At 47.3% G+C, this 22,339-nt stretch overlaps 7 protein-coding genes across 7 annotated transcripts; 5 read left to right on the top strand and 2 right to left on the bottom strand.

Annotated features, from left to right (window-relative positions):
- Window positions 1-3,759: 3,759 nt before the first annotated feature.
- Window positions 3,760-4,552, top strand: TRUGW13939_08809 (uncharacterized protein; the record flags this gene model as incomplete). Its single annotated transcript, XM_035491938.1, has 3 exons — window positions 3,760-3,838; window positions 3,885-4,111; window positions 4,172-4,552. 3 exons carry the CDS (start codon window positions 3,760-3,762, stop codon window positions 4,550-4,552), a joined length of 687 nt encoding a protein of 228 aa, XP_035347831.1.
- A 1,145-nt stretch (window positions 4,553-5,697) lies between these two features.
- Window positions 5,698-6,248, top strand: TRUGW13939_08808 (uncharacterized protein; the record flags this gene model as incomplete). Its single annotated transcript, XM_035491937.1, has 2 exons — window positions 5,698-5,749; window positions 5,806-6,248. 2 exons carry the CDS (start codon window positions 5,698-5,700, stop codon window positions 6,246-6,248), a joined length of 495 nt encoding a protein of 164 aa, XP_035347830.1.
- A 492-nt stretch (window positions 6,249-6,740) lies between these two features.
- Window positions 6,741-7,001, top strand: TRUGW13939_08807 (uncharacterized protein; the record flags this gene model as incomplete). The annotated part of the gene is made up of 1 exon (XM_035491936.1): window positions 6,741-7,001. The coding sequence occupies one exon, from the start codon at window positions 6,741-6,743 to the stop codon at window positions 6,999-7,001; it is 261 nt and encodes an 86-aa protein (XP_035347829.1).
- A 266-nt stretch (window positions 7,002-7,267) lies between these two features.
- Window positions 7,268-8,845, bottom strand: TRUGW13939_08806 (uncharacterized protein; the record flags this gene model as incomplete). The annotated part of the gene is made up of 5 exons (XM_035491935.1): window positions 7,268-7,371; window positions 7,439-7,559; window positions 7,605-7,666; window positions 7,722-8,610; window positions 8,660-8,845. The coding sequence occupies 5 exons, from the start codon at window positions 8,843-8,845 to the stop codon at window positions 7,268-7,270; spliced, it is 1,362 nt and encodes a 453-aa protein (XP_035347828.1).
- A 483-nt stretch (window positions 8,846-9,328) lies between these two features.
- TRUGW13939_08805 (uncharacterized protein) lies at window positions 9,329-12,687 on the bottom strand (the record flags this gene model as incomplete). Its single annotated transcript, XM_035491934.1, has 3 exons — window positions 9,329-11,854; window positions 11,913-12,229; window positions 12,282-12,687. The coding sequence occupies 3 exons, from the start codon at window positions 12,685-12,687 to the stop codon at window positions 9,329-9,331; spliced, it is 3,249 nt and encodes a 1,082-aa protein (XP_035347827.1).
- Window positions 12,688-12,879: 192 nt separating this feature from the next.
- Window positions 12,880-13,825, top strand: TRUGW13939_08804 (uncharacterized protein; the record flags this gene model as incomplete). Its single annotated transcript, XM_035491933.1, has 3 exons — window positions 12,880-13,393; window positions 13,456-13,658; window positions 13,706-13,825. The coding sequence occupies 3 exons, from the start codon at window positions 12,880-12,882 to the stop codon at window positions 13,823-13,825; spliced, it is 837 nt and encodes a 278-aa protein (XP_035347826.1).
- A 1,348-nt stretch (window positions 13,826-15,173) lies between these two features.
- Window positions 15,174-16,300, top strand: TRUGW13939_08803 (uncharacterized protein; the record flags this gene model as incomplete). The annotated part of the gene is made up of 3 exons (XM_035491932.1): window positions 15,174-15,405; window positions 15,456-15,489; window positions 15,544-16,300. The coding sequence occupies 3 exons, from the start codon at window positions 15,174-15,176 to the stop codon at window positions 16,298-16,300; spliced, it is 1,023 nt and encodes a 340-aa protein (XP_035347825.1).
- Window positions 16,301-22,339: the final 6,039 nt, after the last annotated feature.

Raw genomic sequence — 22,339 nt, 5'->3', positions numbered from 1 at the left:
ATGATTGGTGGCCGATGTAAAACAAAAATCAGCCACAAAGGCAAATGTGCATGACACGACAGTCACGTTTATCTAGTACCTGCATCGGATTGAGACACTGAACACCCTAGAAAGTATTTAAAATAGTAAAACAACGCTGCTATAGATCATTTTAAATGATCTATAAGGCCTGATACAAGACCTGCGAAAATGTACCCAGGACAGAAATTTGTATTCTCGTTAGTCCTCCACTCTCCGGTAATAAGATAGAAATCTGGAGTGACGAAATACAGGAAAATAATACTAGACAGCTGTTATGGTCTAGATGCAATCAGGCGGTCTGAGCGTTGCTTACGCGACAGTGAACAAAGAAACTGTACTGAACATGCATGGCATTCTCTTTTTTATCTTAATCTAATTCTAACATTATGATTGGATTTGCGCATGTGACATACTATGGACTAAAGTAGCGCACTACGCTAGGTTTGGATTCGAAGTACTCACATGCGCATCCCGGCAGCAGTCTACCTCCAAAGAAAGCTCTTTTACTATAGCCAGGAACTTTCGAACAGGGAACTAGAGCAATGGGCCCAATAATAGGGCGAATTCTAAAACGACTGTATACAGAGTAAGTGGGTAATGGGAATCATAACGCGCGTTGTACGCAATGACCGGGATCCTTGTCGTTTACGGTATAAGCTCCTTTAGCCTAGCTCATGGGCACTGTATCTGAGAAGCAGAGCGAGCGTACATAAGCATTTTACTTACGCGGCATTTTTAGTCAGTTTGAAATGATTTTTTGCTGCTTCTTCCACACTTAACGTCTGGAAATGGGGTATTTGATATGTATGGCTCCATACATGCATATACCAGTTTTTCATGAATCTGATTTTCTGAAAAGTGCAGGACTGTTAATATTCACAACCCCCAAGCCAAGAGGGGAGCGAAGTGGTCATAATGTGGCACAGTCACACCCCTGCAACCAGAGCCGGGATCACCGATATGCCGTCATCCTTATTCGGTCTGGATAATTTATCGCCGGTGCTGCCTATCAACTGCCTGACGTGATATATCCTTTCCCCTCCCCCCCCCCGCAAAAAAAGCCGAGACAGGAAAAGGGTAAAGTCATCAGCATTATTTATGACGATGACCGACCGCAGGTCATCAAAATCCCCGATTCACTTTTAACTACCGTCATCAAATTCTGACATCTTTGCTTGAACTTCCGTGCGCGGCGACATGGAAAAAGAAGGCCGGGAAAAAGAAAAACGCAGGGAGCAAAATCGAAATGCTCAGAAAAAACAACGTAAGTTCACTCACGGTCTATGGACAACACACTAACAGGTAGGAAAGGAGTCAAGGCAAAGGAACGGACCGAGGATCTAGAGAAAAAAGTCCTTTACCTGGAAAAACTGGTTGAATTGTCGGGCATCTTAAACCAGGGCGATCCTCCGTGCCAACCGAGCCCATCTAGGATCAGCGACATTCCTGCTGAAAACCAAGTCCCAAATCTCGATCGCAATGAATCAGAGCTCTCCGCCTTTGATAGTAAATGGAGCGGGGTCGAGACCGCAATGGGATCGGGGGGATGGAGAACCTTGGGGGCCAGCCCATTACCTGTTGGATATATCTGTACAGAGTGTGCCAAAGAATCAGGGCGGTGCGGCAGTTCGCGACATAGTTTGGCGAATGTGGACGCAACTATGCAATATCATTGAGCTCCATCACGGTTCAACATGTCATATGCACCATCTACAGTGTTTCCGGAAACTGGTGTTACCGTAGAAGGTTTTTTTTGTTTATAGGGCCCTAATGTGGAATAACATCTGAGACGGAACAATAATCTTGTATATCTCAGTATTCTACTTGCAGGCAATATTATACAACTGTTACATGACAGTTCCTCCTTCAGAAAATTCTGCGTCCAATTCCACACAACTTCACGATATCTCTCAGTCAATAGCAATCAACAACATCGATTCCCTCTCGTCGGCCTCGCAATGACTGGATGGAACGCTCGATACATGGCTTCAGCCAGTCACAAGGAAACAGTGCTGCCAATCTGTTTTTGACACATGCACGAGGACATATATTTGGTAGGAAATGTTTGTACATACTGTAAACAACCTAGTTCTTGGACAGTACAGTAAAGCGTCTCAGTCCACTAGGAGAGTAGTTCTTTTCACCTCCGCCGTAGGTGATTGTTTGGGCCTGCGTGTTTTCGCTGTATGGCGCTCTAGGGAATCCGTTTTGGAATGACAATCTTGAAGGGGAGTGTCCAAGTGGAAAACAGAAAAAAATCATTACAAGAAAGCGGCTAGGCGCTAATGGTCAAGGGAGGGTGCTTCAACTTATCATCAGGTTCGAAAACGGTGATGCAGTATGAGGGGCGACACATCAAGGTCATTTTGTATGTCCAAAATGTACCTTTCCTTGCAAATCCGGAACATGGAAGAGAACTAAATTAGCCCCGCTGAGAACTCGGCATAAAAGGGAGCTGGTGGGAAGGCGCTTTATTTTGGCCTTCTAGGGGCTTGTTTCGGTCCCATTTAGAGACAATGATCCGGTACCCAATCGGCCGATCAGGTTGGCGAGGTTTCCTTTAAAGAAACATAATCCTGGGTTCTATTATTACAGTATTTAAATTCATTCATTGTAACCAAGGCAGTACGACCAGTCAATAAACCACACACAGAGTACAATCAATGGATAATTTCCAGTCGTCCTTAGACATGTCGGATCAGTCTACAAATAATCTTGACTCACTGATACATGATCTCAATGGCGGGCTGGGATATCTGAATTGCATTGACCAAAATGTAATCAGTGTCATGATTGCTTTAACCGGTTGCAAGGAGACTATAGCATCTGTCAAACAGAATTTGACGATTTCATCCAAGTCATATCAATTGGAAAAGCAAAGGATGGAGTTACAGGATCAATTCTACGTCAAAATTAATGAATTCAACCAAAAAATACTCAAAGAGTTGAACGATTCCAAAAGTCTCCAAGATTCTTTGCATTGTGAACTAAACCGACTCAGGAGCGACTATAGCACTCTCCAATCCACCGCTAAAGAACTTAGTGAACAAGTTGAAAGTTCAGAATTGGTAAATAAGCCACTTTTCAGGGCAGGTTCGTAACTGACGTGATTTCAGCTTATCAAAAACCTTTGGGGCAGGATCTACGAATTGGAATCGTCCCATTACGCAGATGATTATTCACCCTCATTACCTTGACGGGTACCACCACCTAAGCATCGAAGAACACCCAGGGTCGGAGCTATATCTCGGCAGTATTGAGAATGCCTCTGTAGCTAGCGAAACTGTCATACGCCAAGAGCAACTTCCTGATCACCGTTTGGAGTCTCCACCGTACAGCTCTTCACACTCTCTTGTACACATAGATGATGAATAGAAATGGGTTTTCTTTCCGCGTTAGCAGAGGTTATTGCTGATGTATGGCTGGGCTCATCTACCTCGATCTTTTCGCGCTAGAAAATTTGAATCAGAGCTACTCGTGCTGCTAACTTGGCCGCCATCGAAATTTAGTACGTGGATTTAGATATAGCATTAGGTATGGCAACAATCCGTTATTAAATTGTACTTTTTTTTCCACAATTGCAATACGCAATCCATGATTTCGTTGCGTATGTATACGGAAACAGCTGACGTGGACGGGGAGCACCCACAGCCGGCTTACGGCATCAAATGTCCTTAATGCCCTATAAAATCGTCTTTGATGCCAAATGTGTGCATGCTGCAGCCAGACGATTAGGAAATGGGCTGTAACAAGACCTTCAGCCAAAATCGCTCCAAAGCAAAACAGGAGTGTCGGGAACAGATGTCTCAGTCTTTACGTAAGTCTGATAATTTTATGCCTAACAGTCCTAATGTTGCGTCCAGAAAAAGCACTGGGTATCTCGGTTGATCCAGATCGAGTTCGGCTGAAGACCGATAAAACTGACGACCCATATTACTGGGATGGACCAGACGATTGGGCTGATGTATTGAGTGAAAACCTGAGTACTCTCTCAAACGCAAACTTGGAAAGCCTCAAGGACATCGTGAATAAGGGGATTATACATCCTAGATGGAAAAGTCAAAGGGGCAACCTGACTGGCGGCGATAATGTACGTGAACTCGATTTGTGACATACCGAAAAGTAGAGATACTAAAACCCTTCCGAACAGACTGATTTGCCCTATGAATTCAAAATGAAAGATCTCCAGTCGATCAATGGAAAGCAGCAAGAGGAGATAGCACGTTTGAGAGAACAATGTGGAGATGCAGCGAAGAGGATTTCGGAGGGAGAAAAGAGGGAAAATGAGCTCCAAAACAATGTGGAAAAGCTTATTCAGGAAAAGGAGCAGTTTGAAAAGCAGGTATCCTATATGCAAGACGGACTTCGACAAGCGCAAATTACTACCGAGCATTACCGAATGTGCAATGTGGAATGTTATAGCCGAGCTGCTGAGATGTTGAAGGTAATCGATAGCTCCGGGCTGGGTAGAGTACAAGATCCAGCTTTCCAGGGCGACACGGGAGACCCGTTCTATTTTTCAAATAGCTAGGGGAAAACTAGCGATAATCAAATGCCTTCTAGGCGTCACAGATGTGCGGGTCCTGAAAGTTTTGCACGGAATCCTTGGTTTGGTTTTATGATACTGTACCTAAACTACTATACTGATCTACGATAATTCTCCGCTAGTACCTGCATCTATACTGCGTGGCTATTGCTACGTGGTAGCCGGACCATAACTAATCGAGGTGGTAAATGAAATCGTCGTCATCGTCTGTAATCATGGAAGTTAAACATACATACTAAAGATATATAAGAAATAATGAAGGGACTTTTTCCGCCGGCAATGAGTTGAAAGTACTCGCATAAAATTCTGACTGTAAATGGCGAGCGTTTGCGCCATACCGGAATGATGACGGCAGTTGCGTCTGTGTCGACAAAGCAGTCAGCAAAAAAATGAGTGCCAGAATGACTCTCGGCTGTCTGCGATTGCGTCCATTGTCTGGCATGCTTTCACCCACATCTAGGCCTATCACAGAGTGTCCATCCGACAAACTAGGTCGGACTAGGATGCTTTCCATGGTTCCGCTGATCGCCACGCCACGACGACCAATGCGTATTGGCTTTCACCGACGGGGAAAAATATCATGGGTATAGGGAGAATGTCCTTTATCTCTGTGTTTAAATCACCCATTGTGCCAAATTCCCATCCGCACGAATGAGGCCATTCCCCAACACCACGGTGATCGAGCACTGTGTTAGTTGATTGGATGTGGAACCTACGCGTGGCGTCGACAGTGGCGTTTTGGCGTTAGACACTGAGCCGCGGGGGACTTCGAGCCGCCATGCTGAGGTCGCCCGGTATCGTCCAGCGCGAATCACAGGCTGGAGCAGCCCATCTTTCCCGTAGTTTGTGTGATTATTTTTTAGACGCCTCTAGCCCCCACCCCCTTCCCCCATTTCCCTTCTTTCTGGTGATGCAAAGTCGAATGTCAGTGGATGTCGCAGGTATGGCTGACACATATCCCTGCAAGTACAAGGCCCCAGCACATGCCTAGGACCACGCGCAATTCTGGGAGGTGTCGGACCATGGATAAGTCGAGGGTTGATAAAGGAAAGCAGCCACCCTGGTTACTGTATCACGAACAGCCGTTACTCTACCACCTCTTCATCGAAAGATTCACAGATTAACTCACCATGGAACCAGGGGACAGTGTCTCACCAAGACATATGAGCGATTCTATGCGACGTAAGTCTTCCAAAACGCATGTCGACCCGAAGGGATTCCATGCTGACGCTCATCAGAGGAGAAACGTCTTGCAAAAATAGAGAAACGCCTTGCTGACGCTGAGCAAACCCTCCAGTCGCTAGTCCCCGTATCTCAGAGATCGGCACCACCGCCACCAAACAATACCAATGGAGGGCCATCCTTCGGTTCGAACGATGATAGAGCAGTCCGACTCTCAGAGCCATGCGAGAGCGACACCTATTCAGACTCCCAGCGTACCTCTCACGACCCACGCAGACTGATGACATTTGCTGGCCCGGCAGGTCCTTCCCAGACAACATCGCCGATGGCAGGGGACACCGCTCCAGCTCAACACTCAGCGACGACCCATGAATACCATTTCGATCAGTGCCTCTCCTGTGGAAATAAATTGGATTGCTACACTTACCCTGTAGAGAAAGATTATGGCTCGGGTCAAACAGGGGACCTGAGACATCTATTCAACGTTCTCGGGCCATAAAATATATACTGCGTATCTAATACCTCTATACCGAAATTTGGGCGGCAACATTTTCTTTAAGCTCGAGGGTGCTGTTAGGTTGGATGCGTTCCTTCGTTCTGTTTGATTTCCATTTTTCATGTCTGGCTGTGTTGTTCATGTTACATTGTTTAGATGGGGGGGGGGAGGCTATTTGTTTAAACGCTTCAAATTCTATGATGTGGTGACCTGCGGTCCACGAAGTCAAAGATTTAAATAGCGGTTTGTAATTTCCCAAGTAGATACCATCGCAATGCTTCCCCTACGCGAGATTGTGCCGCTATTGGCTTCGGTCTGATCCGACAACTTCCATGCACTCCGAGCCTAAATGGAACGAGGTCTCGTTTGGACACCCAAAGAGCTTTTTTGGTCACCTCGACAAAAGAGTTCTAAACATTTAAGACCCGTCTACCATGACACCCCAGATGGCAGTGCTCACGGACAGATTTCTCATCCTTCAACCAAGGTTTAGATATGGCAACTGAAGCCCCCATTCATCCTGCACAAGATTTGCTGTTGGAGAAGGACAACGAGGCAGCAACTACAGTGATCTGGCCAACCGAACAGGAAGAGGTTCTTTTGGAGCGACAAAGTCGACAAGGCACGTTCAATGTGCAATCAGATCTCCTTCGGCGGCTTGCTGCTGCAGAGAATGCACTCCTGGACGGCAATGTGTCAGTCGATATCGACAGGCTAAAGAGAGACGCTGTGGAGGCATTGGCCAAGATTCTATGAAACTTCCAAGTATTGTGCTATTTGTAGTCGGGGATTTACGTTGTGATGAGAATTCGCCGCAGCAGCTAGTATGAATTTGCCAACCCCATTATATCCATGTATAGGAAAGGGGCAGCATGCTATATTTACTGTGATATATGGGAGTGAAAGCTGGAATGAAGTTGTAAAAAATGCTACACTATAAATTGGTCTGCAGGGACTACCTAAAAATACGAATCTCCCGTCTTATGACATTTTCTGTTCTTGCTGGTGTTTCTGGCATGATACTAGGTTGACGGGCGAAAACTGAGCTCTCGAAAGTGTATATCCGGTCGTAGACTTTGTAAGATGACCTTCTGAATCATGTCTCCAACATCTTCACGCACACATGCTAGAAGGTATTATTAGTACTGATTATATACTCGAGGGTGTGGCCACTGTACTGGAGACCAATATACGGCCACTGTGGCTTTGAATCTCCTCTGCCACCATCTTTTCATCAAAGGTCCTCGTGATGCATTTGAGTTTTTTCCCATCCTGAGATGAGGAGCCATCTTTTAAGAATATTTGAATGAGAAGCTGGACGAGTTAGTAGGTGGAAGGACAGAGGGACCTTTGGCATACGTGATCTCTCTCGTCCATAGCGAGAAGTCGTGAAATCCAATCAAGAGCCCAGCCGACCTGATCTAAAAGAGTTGCTAATTAGTCTTCCACGTGCGCAGCCAGTGACCCATTCCTTACTTGAATCTATGGTCTCCCAATAAAGCGCAATCCGTTGCGGCCGCCGACGTTCTGGAAAGTCCTCCAACATCTTCTTCAAGTACGGAATTTGCGCGGCAACTCCAACCCCCGTGGCAAATAACAGGACACGGTCATACATGCCTAGATCTAGGCTGCGGCCGTACGGCCCCTCAATGATTGCAATCTGACCAGAGGTCGATTCGACTTGAGAACACCAGCAGGTGATATCCGGGAAACCGGCGGCCACCGGTTCCGGTGCAGGAGACTCTTCCGTAGAACGTTCTTTTGACCACGTATGAATCTGGAGTCTTTCTTTCACATTCACAATATCACCGGCACTCCCACGGGCCAGCTTCTCGCTGAACCCTTTGCATTTTTCCACAATGAGTACAACGGTGTCCGGCTGTTGATAGCCGCCTTGGGAGCAATCATCTCTGCTTCGGTGCCACCAAGCTATCATGAAAGGGTGCGATTGCAGGGGCTCTGTGAACCTTTCCACCAACGACCAGCGGGACCTAGTGTGTAGCTGTGACGACCTGCTGAGGTTGGGGAGGGTGAGATACACATATTGACCAGGTTGAAAGTCCCACGGTCGACTGAGCTTGACACAGACGAGAAATGCCCCGCCAAGGTCCAGGATCGTAGCTTCATGGCCGTGTGCCCCAGCTCGTATTTGACGATGTAGGATGTTCGCAGCTCGCATCAGCCGCATCACCAGCCAGGCAAGAATGGGTGACAGAGCGTAAACAACAGTAGGACGGACATGGTAGAAGATAGCAGACACTAGAATGAAAGCAAGTAGGACGTGCGCCTTGAGAAAGACCTCGTAGAACCGTCTTTGGACCGATACACGACTGGTGATGAAAATGACGACCAACGTGATTCCACCCTATCTCAAATTAGTTCCACACTCGTCCTAATCCGCTGGTCAATCTTACAACAACGGGGGAAACGCCCACCCAACCAGAAAAAGCAAGAGCGATCGAATGCAACAGACCCTCTAGGATGGCGATGATACCCAACCACTGGTGAAACTGAAGGTATGTTCGGGGCGAGATACGGCTATTCGTTGCAAAATTTGCATGGCTGCCGACCGCGAGGGGAATGAAGTTGATCACCGACATGATGCCGGTTCTACGCATTGCATCATGGAAGCTCCGACTGTGGAAACTAATATACGCCACATTCCCCAGCACTAGCACCATAATCCAGACAATATCAAGAACGGTCGAGACGCTCCGGTACGGCCGTGAACGTACGACATGGCGGTAATACACGTATCGAAGAAAATGGTCAGTTGCGTGGCGATACAGACGCAAGACGCGGTGGCAGCAACGAGAGACATGTTCGTCAAATGAGGATCGATTGTGGCTAAAAAGAACAACGAGGGTCAATGGCCATACGGTCACGCAGCAGAACACTACGATTCCTAGGCAAGCGGCAAACCAGGAGGTGTAATCCATGTTGAGGAAGCATGAAAAACTTCTGTCAAATCCACGGATGAGAATGCTTTATCTCTAGAGACGAGTATAGCCGGTCATAGTAGAGGGGCTAGAACGGGTCTCCGCCTGGTGCCCATCTTGGCCCCAGAGAATATGTAACCGCCATCAGTCATCAGTGTACTGCCCATGGTGGGCTGAGACGGCGCAAATGGGCGACTCATTCATGGCGGTGAAAAGTCCGCTGTCCCATACAAGCATACTCCGCTCACGCTCACGCTCACGTGTGACGATCTCGCTTCGAGGGATGAGAAGAATTGCCATTAGTCCGCAGGTCTTTACCGCATCCCAAATTCTACACGGGTGCAAGGCCTTTCCAGTTTCACTGAATAATAAAAATCCCTTCTGTATGTATTTTTCGCATATTTTCTCCAAGTCCGATCGATCCAGTTGCAGTGTTTGATCGACTACTCTTGGGTGTCCTCTAACGGTGGTGATGGATCGTATTATGATTGGCAAATGCCCCTCAGGCCAAATAACCCCCCAACGTTTGAGAGGCGATGTCGCAGAAGTTCCGTGTGTTACCTCTGCATTCTGGTTTTGAAGCCAGTCATCATGAGAGTTGGTTGAGCACGAGGATGGTCGGCTCGGATGCCGCCGTGTCAGCATACGTTGAAGCTCGAAACGATCATTATCGGCATGGCCCACTGGATTCGGCTGTAGTTCCGTATTCGTAGAGGTAGTGTGTTTGCCATCGACCTGTGACTCGATTGCACGAGAGCCATACATCTGGTCTGCGACAACCCGACTGCTGAAGGATAGCTCTCCGAGGTCTCTCCGAGAATTGGGGACAAGAACACTTTGGGTTGGTAAAGGGCCCGTGGCAGGTCCCGGGGTTGGGTCCTGCTGGTGGAACAAACTTGACATTTCTGACATGTTCGCTCGTTCAGATTCGCGTTCTGGGTCTTCGATCGTGCCAAGGCGTCTTCCTTCTAAATTGGCTTGAGCCAGCCGATCTTGACCCCCCCGTAAATGTAGGCTGGATGAAGAACGCAACAACCTCCTCCGTTTATGGGTCGTTTCTCCACACTCTAAGCGAGATATCTTGATCTCGAGATGTCTTTTCTGTGCTCGTAACGCAGTGACCTGATCCTGAGCGCGGCCTTGCTCCGCAGCGAGGCGCTGCAAGGAAGAAAGGCGAATAGCATTCTGCTCTTCCCACATTCTGGCTTGGTTCTGCGTTTCAAGATTCTCCCGCTGTAATGACGACAAGTCTACGCGCAGGTCCGCCTCGCATTGTTGAGAACGACTCAGTTCCGCCTGAAGTTCCAGTATACAGCGATCTTGTTCGGTATGCCGTGAAACAGTAGCTCGAAGATTCCGAAGTTCGGTATCCTTCACTTCACAGGCAGAGCAACGAGTCAAGGCACTCTCGTTCCCCCGCCCAAAGATGGGATCTTGATCAAGTGCGGCAATCCGTCCTTCCAGAAGACTTTGGCCAGTAACGCCTGACAGATTTCCGACTTGCTCGACCAAGCTATGGTTGCGAGCACGAACTTCATCGTTAGCCGCTGTCACATCGATGACTCTCTGTTCGGCTTGTTGTAGCTGCTCGACGGAATCGTAAAAGGTCTGCTCAACCGTTTGGAGACGCAAGATTTCCTCCCGTAGGTCATCGTTTTCGCGCTGCAGCCGATACATCCTACCCTGGTCAGGAGACTGGTTCAGTCCGTCGACCACACGTGGAAAGTGTTGTAAATGCGAATTAATGCGCACGAGCCCATCGAGACCGTTGTGGAGGAGACTGCTGAAAAAAGCCTGGAACATCGACACTCTGACAAACAAGGGGCTGATTCCACGTCCGCCTTCTGCGGTCGTTGGGAGCATGATGCCCAGGAAAAAGGCCGGGCGGACAAAATTCTGAGCGTCGGCAAATGGACGTCCGCACCTTCTCCGAATGCCTTCTCCTGCGCCACTCAAGTAGAGTGATAAGTCTGGCGCTGCAGACGTATCCTCCCTGGCCGGGGGGGGCTCGACTGCCAGATTTCGTAGCCGCTCGATTTCCGGTGCGTTGAATCCTAGCTCAAAGGCCAATGAGGCAAGTTGGGACCACATATATTCATTCGGCGGCGTCGGCACCGGTGTGGGCTGTCGCCCCTCTTTTCGCGGACATTGGACTGCCAGCGAAGTCCAATGTCGCCACACAAAGAGCCAGAGCTGAACCGTACCGAGTCGTATCTGTGTATTCCGATCACCACGATACGTGTAGAACGACCCCTCATCCACTTGTAACCGGACGAGGCCCTCCTCTTGATTTGAGCCATCGTATATTGTGCGAAGACGATGACGAATAGATGAAATACGCCCTCCCGAATTTACGAGAAGTCTCTTCATGACCCGAGCACAGATGGCAAAGTAATTTGCGTCCTCAAAGAACGTATACCACGACGGAATCAAGTTATCGATCCTCCTGAGATTCTCCCAGATCCGATTGCGGTTCTGTTGGTCTCTGATGCCGGAGAATAGTTGGTGGTCACACTCCTCCAACACCCGGCAGTCGTCCGCGCATCTAGCTGGTACTCGTGACTGTAGTAACTGGACCGTGTTGTAGTCTGTGTCCCTCATCCAGTCTCGTCTCCCGTCTAAGATTGTCGCCCAAGTGTGCAAAATCGTGCCAACGTAGTTCAATATTTCCTATGCCCCAGTTACACCATGAACAAAGAGCATGCGGAATGTGACTTACAGAACTTACCTTCTTGGCTCCCAGGTATAATATGGTTTTTAGCGCTGAGATCTGAAACCCCGGCCATAGACCGGGAATCACCCGCAAAGCATCGAATGCCCGAAAGTAATCACTCTTGCTTGTCGCAAACAGGCGTTGCAGGTTTTCCTGTTTGTTATATGAAAGTTGTGCCCACCAATACACCTCCGAGGCTCGGTCTTCCAGGTCTCTTGTCTGCGCGTATCGATCTTGGTAGTGGCGCACCTTCAGGTAAATCTCCCCATCTGAAATACCCGGCGACTTGGTAAATTGCACGCACAACGCCCTTCGCAACGTCTCATCCGTGTCTATCATTTCAATCATTAGCATCGACACAGGACGGGCTTGGCCATGACATACCAGCGACGAACAGATCTACTCCCCACCACGCGTCGTCACCAGGCAGTGCCTGGATCGCTGCCAGAACATCGCTTGGAATGCGAAGACATTCGAGGTACGTTTCACCTGGAAGATGAAGGAAAGGCAGGTGCAATTGAGGAGTCGCCAGCAGCGACTCCCTTGACGTGCCAGACAGACCAATCGCCGCCTCGAATGTGCACGAGTCAACTATAGCTGGAATGCGGTGTTCCGAATAGGACCGCTTTTCCTGGATTTCCTGGAAAATGGAGGCATAATGGCTGTCGGATGGCTGTAAGCGCTTGCCATCATACTCGAGGATATCTAATGACACGCGGGCGGCACCGCGGTAGTGGGCGATCCTCCTTTGAGGCGCTGTCACATCAAGATCATCCACTGTACGTTGCATTTCGCATAAAGAGGATATTTGGGCTTCAGCCCGGGTCGTGGACGAGTGGAGATGGTCATTCTGTTCGTTGGTGGTGGCGGCCTTATCATGGGAGTCCGAACGGGCACCCCAGGGTGTTCATATATCCCACTCCCGCCCCTCCCGATGAGTGGAGACACCGCCGGATTTTGCAACTGCGTGAACAGCACGTAAATGGCATCAGACACCCAGATAGCAAGTCGGATCATGGATCCGGATCGCATGCACTTACACTTGCGCGAGGGTACACCGTGGTCCGAACATCGCCAACGATACGATATTGAATTGAATCAATGGGTCACCGTGGCTCAAGACGATGCCCTCGACGTAGTTGACATTCGGAAGTTGGCTGCTTCCCACAACGATATAGAAATTCAGAATATCATACATACGAAATTGCACCACGCCAATATTCTTCGTTATTCGGGGGTTTTTCGTGAGAAAACGGCATATTACCTGATATCTGAGCACGTGGAGATCCGTGTTGAAGATATCAGAACTACAATCCACTTGGTTGATGAAAAGCAATTGGCGGCAATCGCCCTCCAGGTACGTGCGTGCTACTGCAGATTCGTTGAACCGATAATGAACATCACAGGTCCTCAATGGGATCGATTTTCTTTGGTCACGGCGCCTGGCATTGGGAAGTCTCGATTGTTCCACCATTGGGGTGACATGGGGTGGCGATGTAAAGATCAGTAGGACCGAGTCCGTCGACGACGTGGTGGCGTTTCTGACATGAACACACAGTGAATCCAGAAAGTTGCGTCCCGGTTGACTCGGACGTGATGACTCCAGATATTCGGCGCTTGGGCCATGTGATGACTCAGCTGATGAATCCTGTTCAACCGGAAGCTGGGGTGTGGGTACCGTCAGGGAACTGGTCTCAAAATGCTGAACGGTTTGTTTCGCGACTGATGGAAAGCGCGGACCTACCGGCAAGCCTAATCCAAGTAAGTTCCACCACGAATACAATATATCGCTGACAATATCCTCCAAGGATCCATTCCTCGAAACCACCCGCAGGGAAGAGCTAGCGTGGATAGTGCCAATAACGCTTAGGATGACATGGACCCCCTACCGGATTACGGAGTGGCACGGTCATGAAACTCCATGGTAATAGCCATTGGGAATCATATATTTTGGGTACATAGGCAAATAATACAGAAGTGGCATCCTATATATGTTTTTTTTTGCTAGATAGCTCTATGCCTCATATCTATAGATAGTAGTATCTTAGAATCGATTCCTTCTATCATTCTCAGAGCGCGTAGGTCCGACATTCATATATCTCGTCGAGAAGATTCCACCTGACATAAACCAAGCCAAAACGCCACGCACGCCTATGGGAAGGAAAACGTCGGAGATCAGGATTTGTACATGACGTACTTGAACGATGTGAAACATTTGAACGTTCAACAGAGGCAGTGGTCGTTGACGAAAGGAAGCGGCAGGGCAAAAAGCACCATATCCACAATTTGATAAGATGGTGGCCGCAGTTAATTGATCATCTTCTCAGCACACTTTTGGCATGCACAAGGTGCGATTGGCATCGTGTCCAGTTTTCATACTCCCCATTCGGGAATACCCGTGCCATAAACCTTCACGACTGGGCCTGCCAGCCGTGGACAGAACGTAAATTTAGAGACAGGGATTGAGCGCGTTCTTAGCAGCCTTACTGGAAGGCTTTGCTTAGGCGCCAGCTGAGAGGTCTTGGTCCCCAACCAACTCAGCTTCTGATTCAATGTCGCTGAATGGCTCTCTATCTTCGTATTAATATGCTTGCTCGTCAAGTGCGATAATAGCCTGAGGTGACTTGTGGCACAGTGAACGAGCCTTATGAGATGTATTCGTATGCCTGAACTCAACATTGCAAAGCAGCCTTCAGCCTACTGCACCCACGTCACATCTATTAGTCTAGCGGATTATTTACTATTTCTATAGACTTCAGACTTATTATTAATGGCAATGATTTTACCTTAAAGCCTAGCCAGATATAGGGCTTTTACAATCCCATACACGAGCTAAGCTCTAGGTTTCATGCCTCCGTTTCAAACCCTCTCTTCTAACGTCCAACCAGTTGACCTGGGGGGCTTGTTGAGTCATTACATCGCACCTTTGCATGTCTACCACAGTCTGCGAAGTTTCCGAATCATTCTGAAATACCATAAAATTATGCAAAGGATACATGTCTTGAAGAACAGCTCGGATGGAACATAGAGATACCAGCCCATTCCGGACATTACGGCATATTGTTCTTGTCAATATCCTCGCTTAGACACATCAGATTGGCGCGTGCAGAGAGGGGTTTCGCAAGGCATAAGTGCCAAATATCTATGTCAACCAAAGCTCATAAAGGGAGGCATATCTCTGGCGAACACTCTTAAATATTTCTTACCAATTGCGAGCAAAGAGGTCAAACCTAGAGTTGTATTCTGAACACATTGTCTTCATCACTTCTATTCAAAATGGACACATCAAACGGTGTCACCTTTTTCCCATTCCAGCCGACACCATCCAATCAGGTCTCCATTGTGGATGTCTTCTTTCCTGGCTTCGGCACCGTGTTTTCCTCCATGCAGCATCTCTTAGCTGGAAACTTAGACATCTATGTTCGTCTGCTAGGCTTCTGCGGAATGCTCACATTCCTGGGCAGATGTGGATTCCGTTATTTGACGGAATTCGTGGAAACTTACTTTAGTTTGCGACCCTACAAAATGCTGTGAGACTCTTTCTGACATTCAAAAAAGCCTCAACAGTCACTGTGTCCCAAAACGATGAAGCGTTCGATATACTCATCGCGTGGATATCTATTTAGCCATTCGCCAAGGAAGTTAGATCCTCCCTAGCCAGCGTTGGCTCAAGAAAGAGACGGGTATACGCTGCTGATAAATCGAACACACACAAGAAAAAGGCTCTAGTGTATACCCCGTGGAATGGCTCGGTTTACTTTTGGTACAAAAACCACTTGCTTCGGCTTTCTTGTAGAGTGAAAGAGGGTGTTTTCAATCAGCAAGAAGTACTTCGTCTCTCTTGCTTCGGAAGATCTCCAAGGATTGTGAAAGAGCTCCTTGAGGAGGGTCGAACTGAGTACCTCAAAAGTACTCAGAACATGACATCTGTCTTCGAAAATGAAAATGGGGAGTGGAGGAAGGCAACGTCCCGGAACATCAGGCCCATCTCCACGGTGATCATGAACGAGGGCGATAAGAAGGCACTGGTGGAAGATATTCAGGACTTCCTCAGTGAAGAGACTCGTAACTGGTATGCAAGACGAGGCATTCAATATAAAAGAGGGTTCCTCTGGTATGGGCCTCCAGGAACTGGAAAGTCCAGTTTCAGCTTCTCTATCGCTGGGCAGTTCGAATTGGACATCTATTTACTCATCATTCCGAAGGTCGACGACAGCAGACTGACCAGTCTGTTTGCTAAGCTCCCTCCACACTGCATAGTTCTCTTGGAAGACGTTGACGGTGTTGGTACTGCACGGACTGAGGGGCCAGAAAAACCAAAAACCCTCAGCGAGAGCTCGACTCCTCGGAAGGAGACAAATATCCTGGGAAGTTGTCGATGTCTGGGCTTCTCAACGCTCTAGATGGGGTATCATCGGCAGAAGGTCGGGTGCTCATTATGACAACCAATCATATCGACAAGCTAGACAAGGCTCTCATACGATCCGGTCGTGTAGTTCAAAAGGTCATCTTCCCGCTTGCCGACGAAGACTTGACGTTGAGACTATTTTGCGCGATGTATGAACCAGTGGATGGAAATCAAGGTGCTGCAAAGAAGATGAAGAACATGAAACTATAGAACGTCTGGCCAAAGAGTTCGCCTCCAAGATTCCTAGTGGCGAATTTAGCCCTGCCGAGATCCAGGAGCTCTTGGTGAAGAACAAGCATTCCCCAGCCGATGCAGTAGCTAATGTGGAAGAATGGAAGGTGAAAGTCAGGAAGGAAAGGAACCATCTGCGGAATAGAATATAAGATGTATGGTTTTGCTTCCACATGTTTTCGAATTTCACAAAACGCGAGTATAAGAATCCGTTTCCTACAATTTGCCTTCCTCTATTTTGTGTTCATGGATTTTGTACGGCGGCTTCCTTTCGATTCCATTTGTTTTGGTCTCATGGTCTAGACCCTGCACCTGCACAACCAGACCGTCTCCGGTCCCATCACCTGGAGGACTCAACTGGCGAACTGGTCTTTAATCCGTTTCAGGCACATTCACCATTCTGATTCACTCGACTCGACAAAAGGAAATGACGGAGAAGCACGCGAGTGTGACTACTTTCGGCCAACGAAGGATCAACAATGCCACTCACGCACCCCACTCACGCAGACGTCAGCTTTCCATTGATTGGCCAAGTTCAGCGCCTTGGCGCGCGGTTACATTATGACTTATTCGAGACATGCACACCCATTTCAACATCGTCCCAACCCGAAGTTCTCCTTTCTCGATATGCTTTTAAAATCATGACAATAAAATTTTTAAATTGCTACGCGGACCAAATCTGGGTTCAACCAATCGATGGGGTTTCATGCCGCGCTGATTCTCACGCCCCACGCACCACGCTCCTGTGTTCTCGTTTCGAAGAAACGCATTTTGCGAGGCCATGGGAGCCAAAAATGGCTCCCTCGCTGCCGCCGTGGTATTTCCTCACCTTTCGATGAGTAACCATTAAGAATTAGATATGTCTTGGTGCTTAGGGTCTCAAACAGATCAGTATGTGCAAAAACATGGAAGGAGATTTCGGGTACCACTGTACATGTATCAGCTTCGCTAAATGATAGCCACTTTGACTTACACTCCGGACGGCGATGAGCGCGTCGATGAGCCTGCCCGGGCCGTGGCTTCACCATGTGCTTGGTCCTCGATACTCTGCAGTTGCGGACCACTCTGATTGGGAAATCCATCAGGTTGGCCACCCGCAGACGGAGACACCGTAGTAGGCTTGGGGATGATGACCGATGTCGCCCAATTCTGAAGAGATGGACTCGGAGTTGTGGTGTGTGGCGACGTGGGGTGCAGCATGGTACCAGTCTGTGCTAGTTCCAATAATAGCCTCCGGGGTTCTTTTTTAGTACCTTGCTGATGGTTTCGAGCGCCGCAATGGAAACCCTTATCCCCAACCTTACCAAGTTACCCGAGGGGTCCAGATTGGTGCTGGCCCAACCCTCTGTTAGTATAAAGCATCAGAGTACCCACACAAAGCTCCACATCACCACAATGTCTTTAAGTGATCTTACTGATGTGGATATCGGTACAGTTGCTCCGCACTTGCAAAATGTCCGTGCTTCAGAGCTTTCGAGACAAGACCTGTTCAGGCTGTTTCCTAAAGCTGTGCCCTTTTACGACGAAGCGATAGCCCCGTGTGCAAATTGCGGCACCACGAGAGAACACGAGCGCTTTGGATGGCTTAAGTGTTTCCATGCAGCACACTTCTCCTGTATTGTCGGGGGTGGCCTAGATGATGGCTGTCCTCAGTGCAGTATACCTCTGGAAGATGAGTGCCCTTGTAGTGATGATAGTGACAAGGGAAAAATTATACTGTGCTGTAAAAAAGTAATGCATACCCCCTGCCTTCTTACATGGTTTGATGCTTGTCGGAGGGAGGGATTGGCTTTTACCTGCCCTTTTTGCCGGAGGGAAAGGAAGTTAGAAATATGGACGAAGGGCGCAAGTCATTCGGCGCCATTTTCAATCAGACTTAACTCTCATACCAGAAAATCGGGCTGGGATAAGGAAGTTTTACTCGGTGAATTGTACCACATTGATCCACAATTCTGGTGCCACTGCCAACCCGAAATACGGCGACTTAGAGATATCCCCACAGCGTCGGGGCCGTCGGGCCGTCGTTGGCTAGAACTGATTGAAAACATTCATTATACAGAAGAAGTAGGGGATTTTGTCGCAATTAACACCTTTCTAATCGAGTGTATGAGCTCAGGAATCAAGCTCGAGCTGCAGCACCCCACAAGGAACCAGATTGGATCCGACCAAGGGACCAAAGCTTTCTACCAGAGAATTTGCCATATTATACGGGATTTTCATTCCTACCAAATTAGTGAAGATCGTGCTATTGAAATGCTTAAAGAAACAAATCGGGAGAGACCGCCTCATTCTACCAATATGTTCCATTACAATTTCTGGATTCCGCACGAAAGGTTGAGTCGAAAAGTGATGCTTGACGACCGAAAGCGTGTGCGGTATGCTATGGCGACCTATATTCATGATTACCATGGTCACCTTAGCATGAAACAGATAGCAAATGATCTAGAGACCTTTGGTCATGATGAATTCTGTTATTCTTTAAGTAGTGGTTGAGGTTGAATGTCAAGAATGTATTTCGAAATAAGTAATATATAGTACAGTATCAATAGAACACTTTTCCCTTCGCGATTGTATAAGTTCCCCAATGAAAAGTCAAGCGGAAGTCATACTTCCAACCCAAGCCAATCACTTGACGGTACCCGTACTGTACTGTCTAAGAGCGCTCCAGTTCCTTTTTGCTCTTCTCGAGCAGTCCAATATCCTTTCTCAGTTTGTCGATTTCTTACGGGTGGTCAGCATCGTCGGTTCGGTGGAAAGCGAGCTTACCGTGGCCTGTTGTTGTAGTTGTCGCCCATGTCTGCCAATAGTCCGCTCCAGGCTAACCTTGTAATTCCTCAGGTTTTATTTTTCCCGGTTCAATTCCAAGTATAGCCCACGTAATTCCTCATTGAAGTGGGGAATCATTTCATACACCTTTTCCACCTCGCTGGTGCGTTTGGCCCTGTCGCTCAGACTGTGCTCCCGGTCCGTCAAGATCATGGATAGGCAACATGTACCTCATCCGCTATGGGTGATTCATCTTGCTGGACACGAGATCGATGCACCTTGGAGGTCAGCTCAGTTGATAGTATGTATCCGAATAACAAGGCTCCCTCTAATGGGAATGGGTCCGCTTGGGTTCTGTGAAAAACCAGTCAACGATGTCAATCATCCCGTGGAGAGTATTGTACTTAATATCATGTTATGGATTAGTTGTATTTTGACGCGGCGAGATTAAGTGCCATGAGGCTTGCCTTATGAGGATGATCCACAGATCTTCCGGGAGGATCTCTGCCGGGGGATCTGGGGTGGATTGAAGGATAGTTACATGTGGCCTGAAGGCACGTGTTTAATTTCAAATCTTGCATCATTAAAACATCTTACGACGAAAGACTCGGTAATTGTATTAATGATACAGCCAATTTCGAAATTGGCTTCACCTTTTTACACACTCTGTGTTGAATTCTGCCCCACTATTGTGAAGTTGCTGCCTTGTACTAGTCTAATAAGAGTTAATTAGTATATATTTACGGTAGTGATAGACACTAAACTAACTATGTATTTACTAGCCTGTCTTTATAATGGGGCACATTTTATAAAAGAGAATGTAAATAAGGTGAAGGCAATTTTGAAACTGACTGTACCGCTTACTTACGATCTTTGTATCAAACAATCTCGGAGAAATATCAAAAGAGGTTTAGCTCATCTTGGCATTAGGGCTTGGGAATCCTAAAAACAGTTATTTGGTGCGGACGCCGGTTTTGCAAGATAGTGTATATGCATGGACATTCAATTTCTCCATGACGAAAACTGGCACATACGATGCCTCGCCCTCTGATGCGCCGTTTTTGTTCTTGACCGGATGAAGTTTCCACAATAGCTGCCGTCAGCATTTGGCAAATTCAGGTGTCAGCGATGACGCAGCTAAGATTAGATGACTAGTTATACGTCCGTTTCTTGACCAGAAATATGACATAAACAATCGGAGGATGGAAACTTCAACCTTGCTTCCCTAACCGGCTTGTGGATAAACATACCCTAGTAAACAGACAATACATTGTATCTTTATCGTATATTATTATGCTACTTAGATTCCGAACACGCTGTATGTAACAGTGCATGAAATACGGTTACAGGAATAGCTAAGCAATGTGCAGATGTTTACCAAATATAAAAATAGAACACGCTGATAATGATGAGTTTAAGAAAGCCTCGTACTGCAGCCATATATCTCCTAGTGTTGCTGACTACACTTTATATGTTTATATGACTTTAAAGCTGAATTGACGCCATCCTTTTCAAAGAAAATAATTTGTCTAGGTATAGTACGGCATAAGCTTCACATACGTATCCGAAATATTCAAGTTAGCCTTAAAGTTAATAAGATATACTATCTATAAAAATCTTATTTTATAACAGGCAAAAGCTGGCTTCGCCTTGTTTACACACTCTGGTTGAATTTTACCCCACTGTGGAGATGTTTCTGGCTTAGACTAATGTGATATTGGTTAATTAGTATATTTTTATGGCAGTGATGTGTGATATACTATATCTTTACTAGCACAAGGCAACGGCATCTCCACAGTGGGGCAGAATTTAACAGAGAGTATGTAAACATGATGAAGCCAGCTTTTGCCTGACTTGCTCAGTGGAATTTTACCTGGCCACTCGTTTTGAGTTCTGCCATGTTACATGGACATTACGTGTAAATACAGCACTGAAATATACAATATTGTTGTTCCATCAGACCAGATGTAGTTTAGCCATGTTCCCACATTACGGTTCCAGAAACCGAAAACGCGATTCTATGATGATGTGTACTTCACACGTCGGAATGCAGAAATAGGTTGTGGGAAGCTGCCACTGCCTTCGCGTGAAGCAACCTGCAAAGCTGGAGTATCATCTTTCTGTCTGTGGAAAACAAACTGTCTCTTTCTCCCCTGGCCACTAGTCGCATTGAGAGCGTAGCCAAACCGGATAGCCTTCCAGGCTCTCCAATTGAGCCAACTATTGTATAGTTTACATGGTAGAACAGTCTGAAACTTGCTCAGAGACCCTCCAACCCCAATAACATTTTCTGGTCCTAAGAGATGTACCCTGTCACTGTCGAAAAAGCAGTATGATGTCCCATGGTTGCTGTTAAGTAGCTTTCGAAGCCACTTTGAGTCTAGGTGGATCCACTCAGGCCCTTCTAGTGGCTCCTGAAAATTAATCGTTAGCCTTAGTTTTGGGAAATACACCTTGAAATCCCCCTTCCTTTCGTAGTCGTCTTGTAAACATTGAAAAAGCAGTTCCTCATCGCCTCTGGAATCACTAGGCCAGATGCCGCTATGGAGTACAAGGTGTAGTTCTTTCCGGTGTGTTACTGGTCGCCGAAAGTCTTCAAGATCGGCGCCAATGAGGCAAGGTTGTCCTTGGTACTCTAGGACGACGGTATCAATCCATTCCGTAGATTTGAATATAGCTTTCCACGCCTCATGGACGGTCTGTCTCTCACCGTGGCTGGAATCCCAGGCATAGTTAGCATCGGCAGTGGAGAAAGGAGGGATGTTTCTGAAAACAAGATCCAACAACTCCTTCGGAAGCTTCAGCATTCTGGAATCATGTCCCGTTTCGTAAATCATGTAGGAAAGAAATCTTTATATACTTCCTACGAGGCCCAATATGGCCCCGTAGGGAAAGGCACTACTAAAAATTGTGGTCAGTTTTAGAAGCGACCCCATAGTTTTTCGTTTCTCGCCAGATCAATAAGTTGGAGGCTCGTCTCGCCCCCCCTAGTGATTGTTGAAACAATATCGTAATATTACGTATGTCGTCGACACTG

The sequence above is a fragment of the Talaromyces rugulosus genome, chromosome V (assembly GCF_013368755.1).
Source record: "Talaromyces rugulosus chromosome V, complete sequence".
Lineage (NCBI taxonomy): Eukaryota > Fungi > Ascomycota > Eurotiomycetes > Eurotiales > Trichocomaceae > Talaromyces > Talaromyces rugulosus.
The sequence above is the reverse complement of the archived record's forward strand: the minus strand, read 5'-3'. Positions and strand labels throughout refer to the sequence as shown.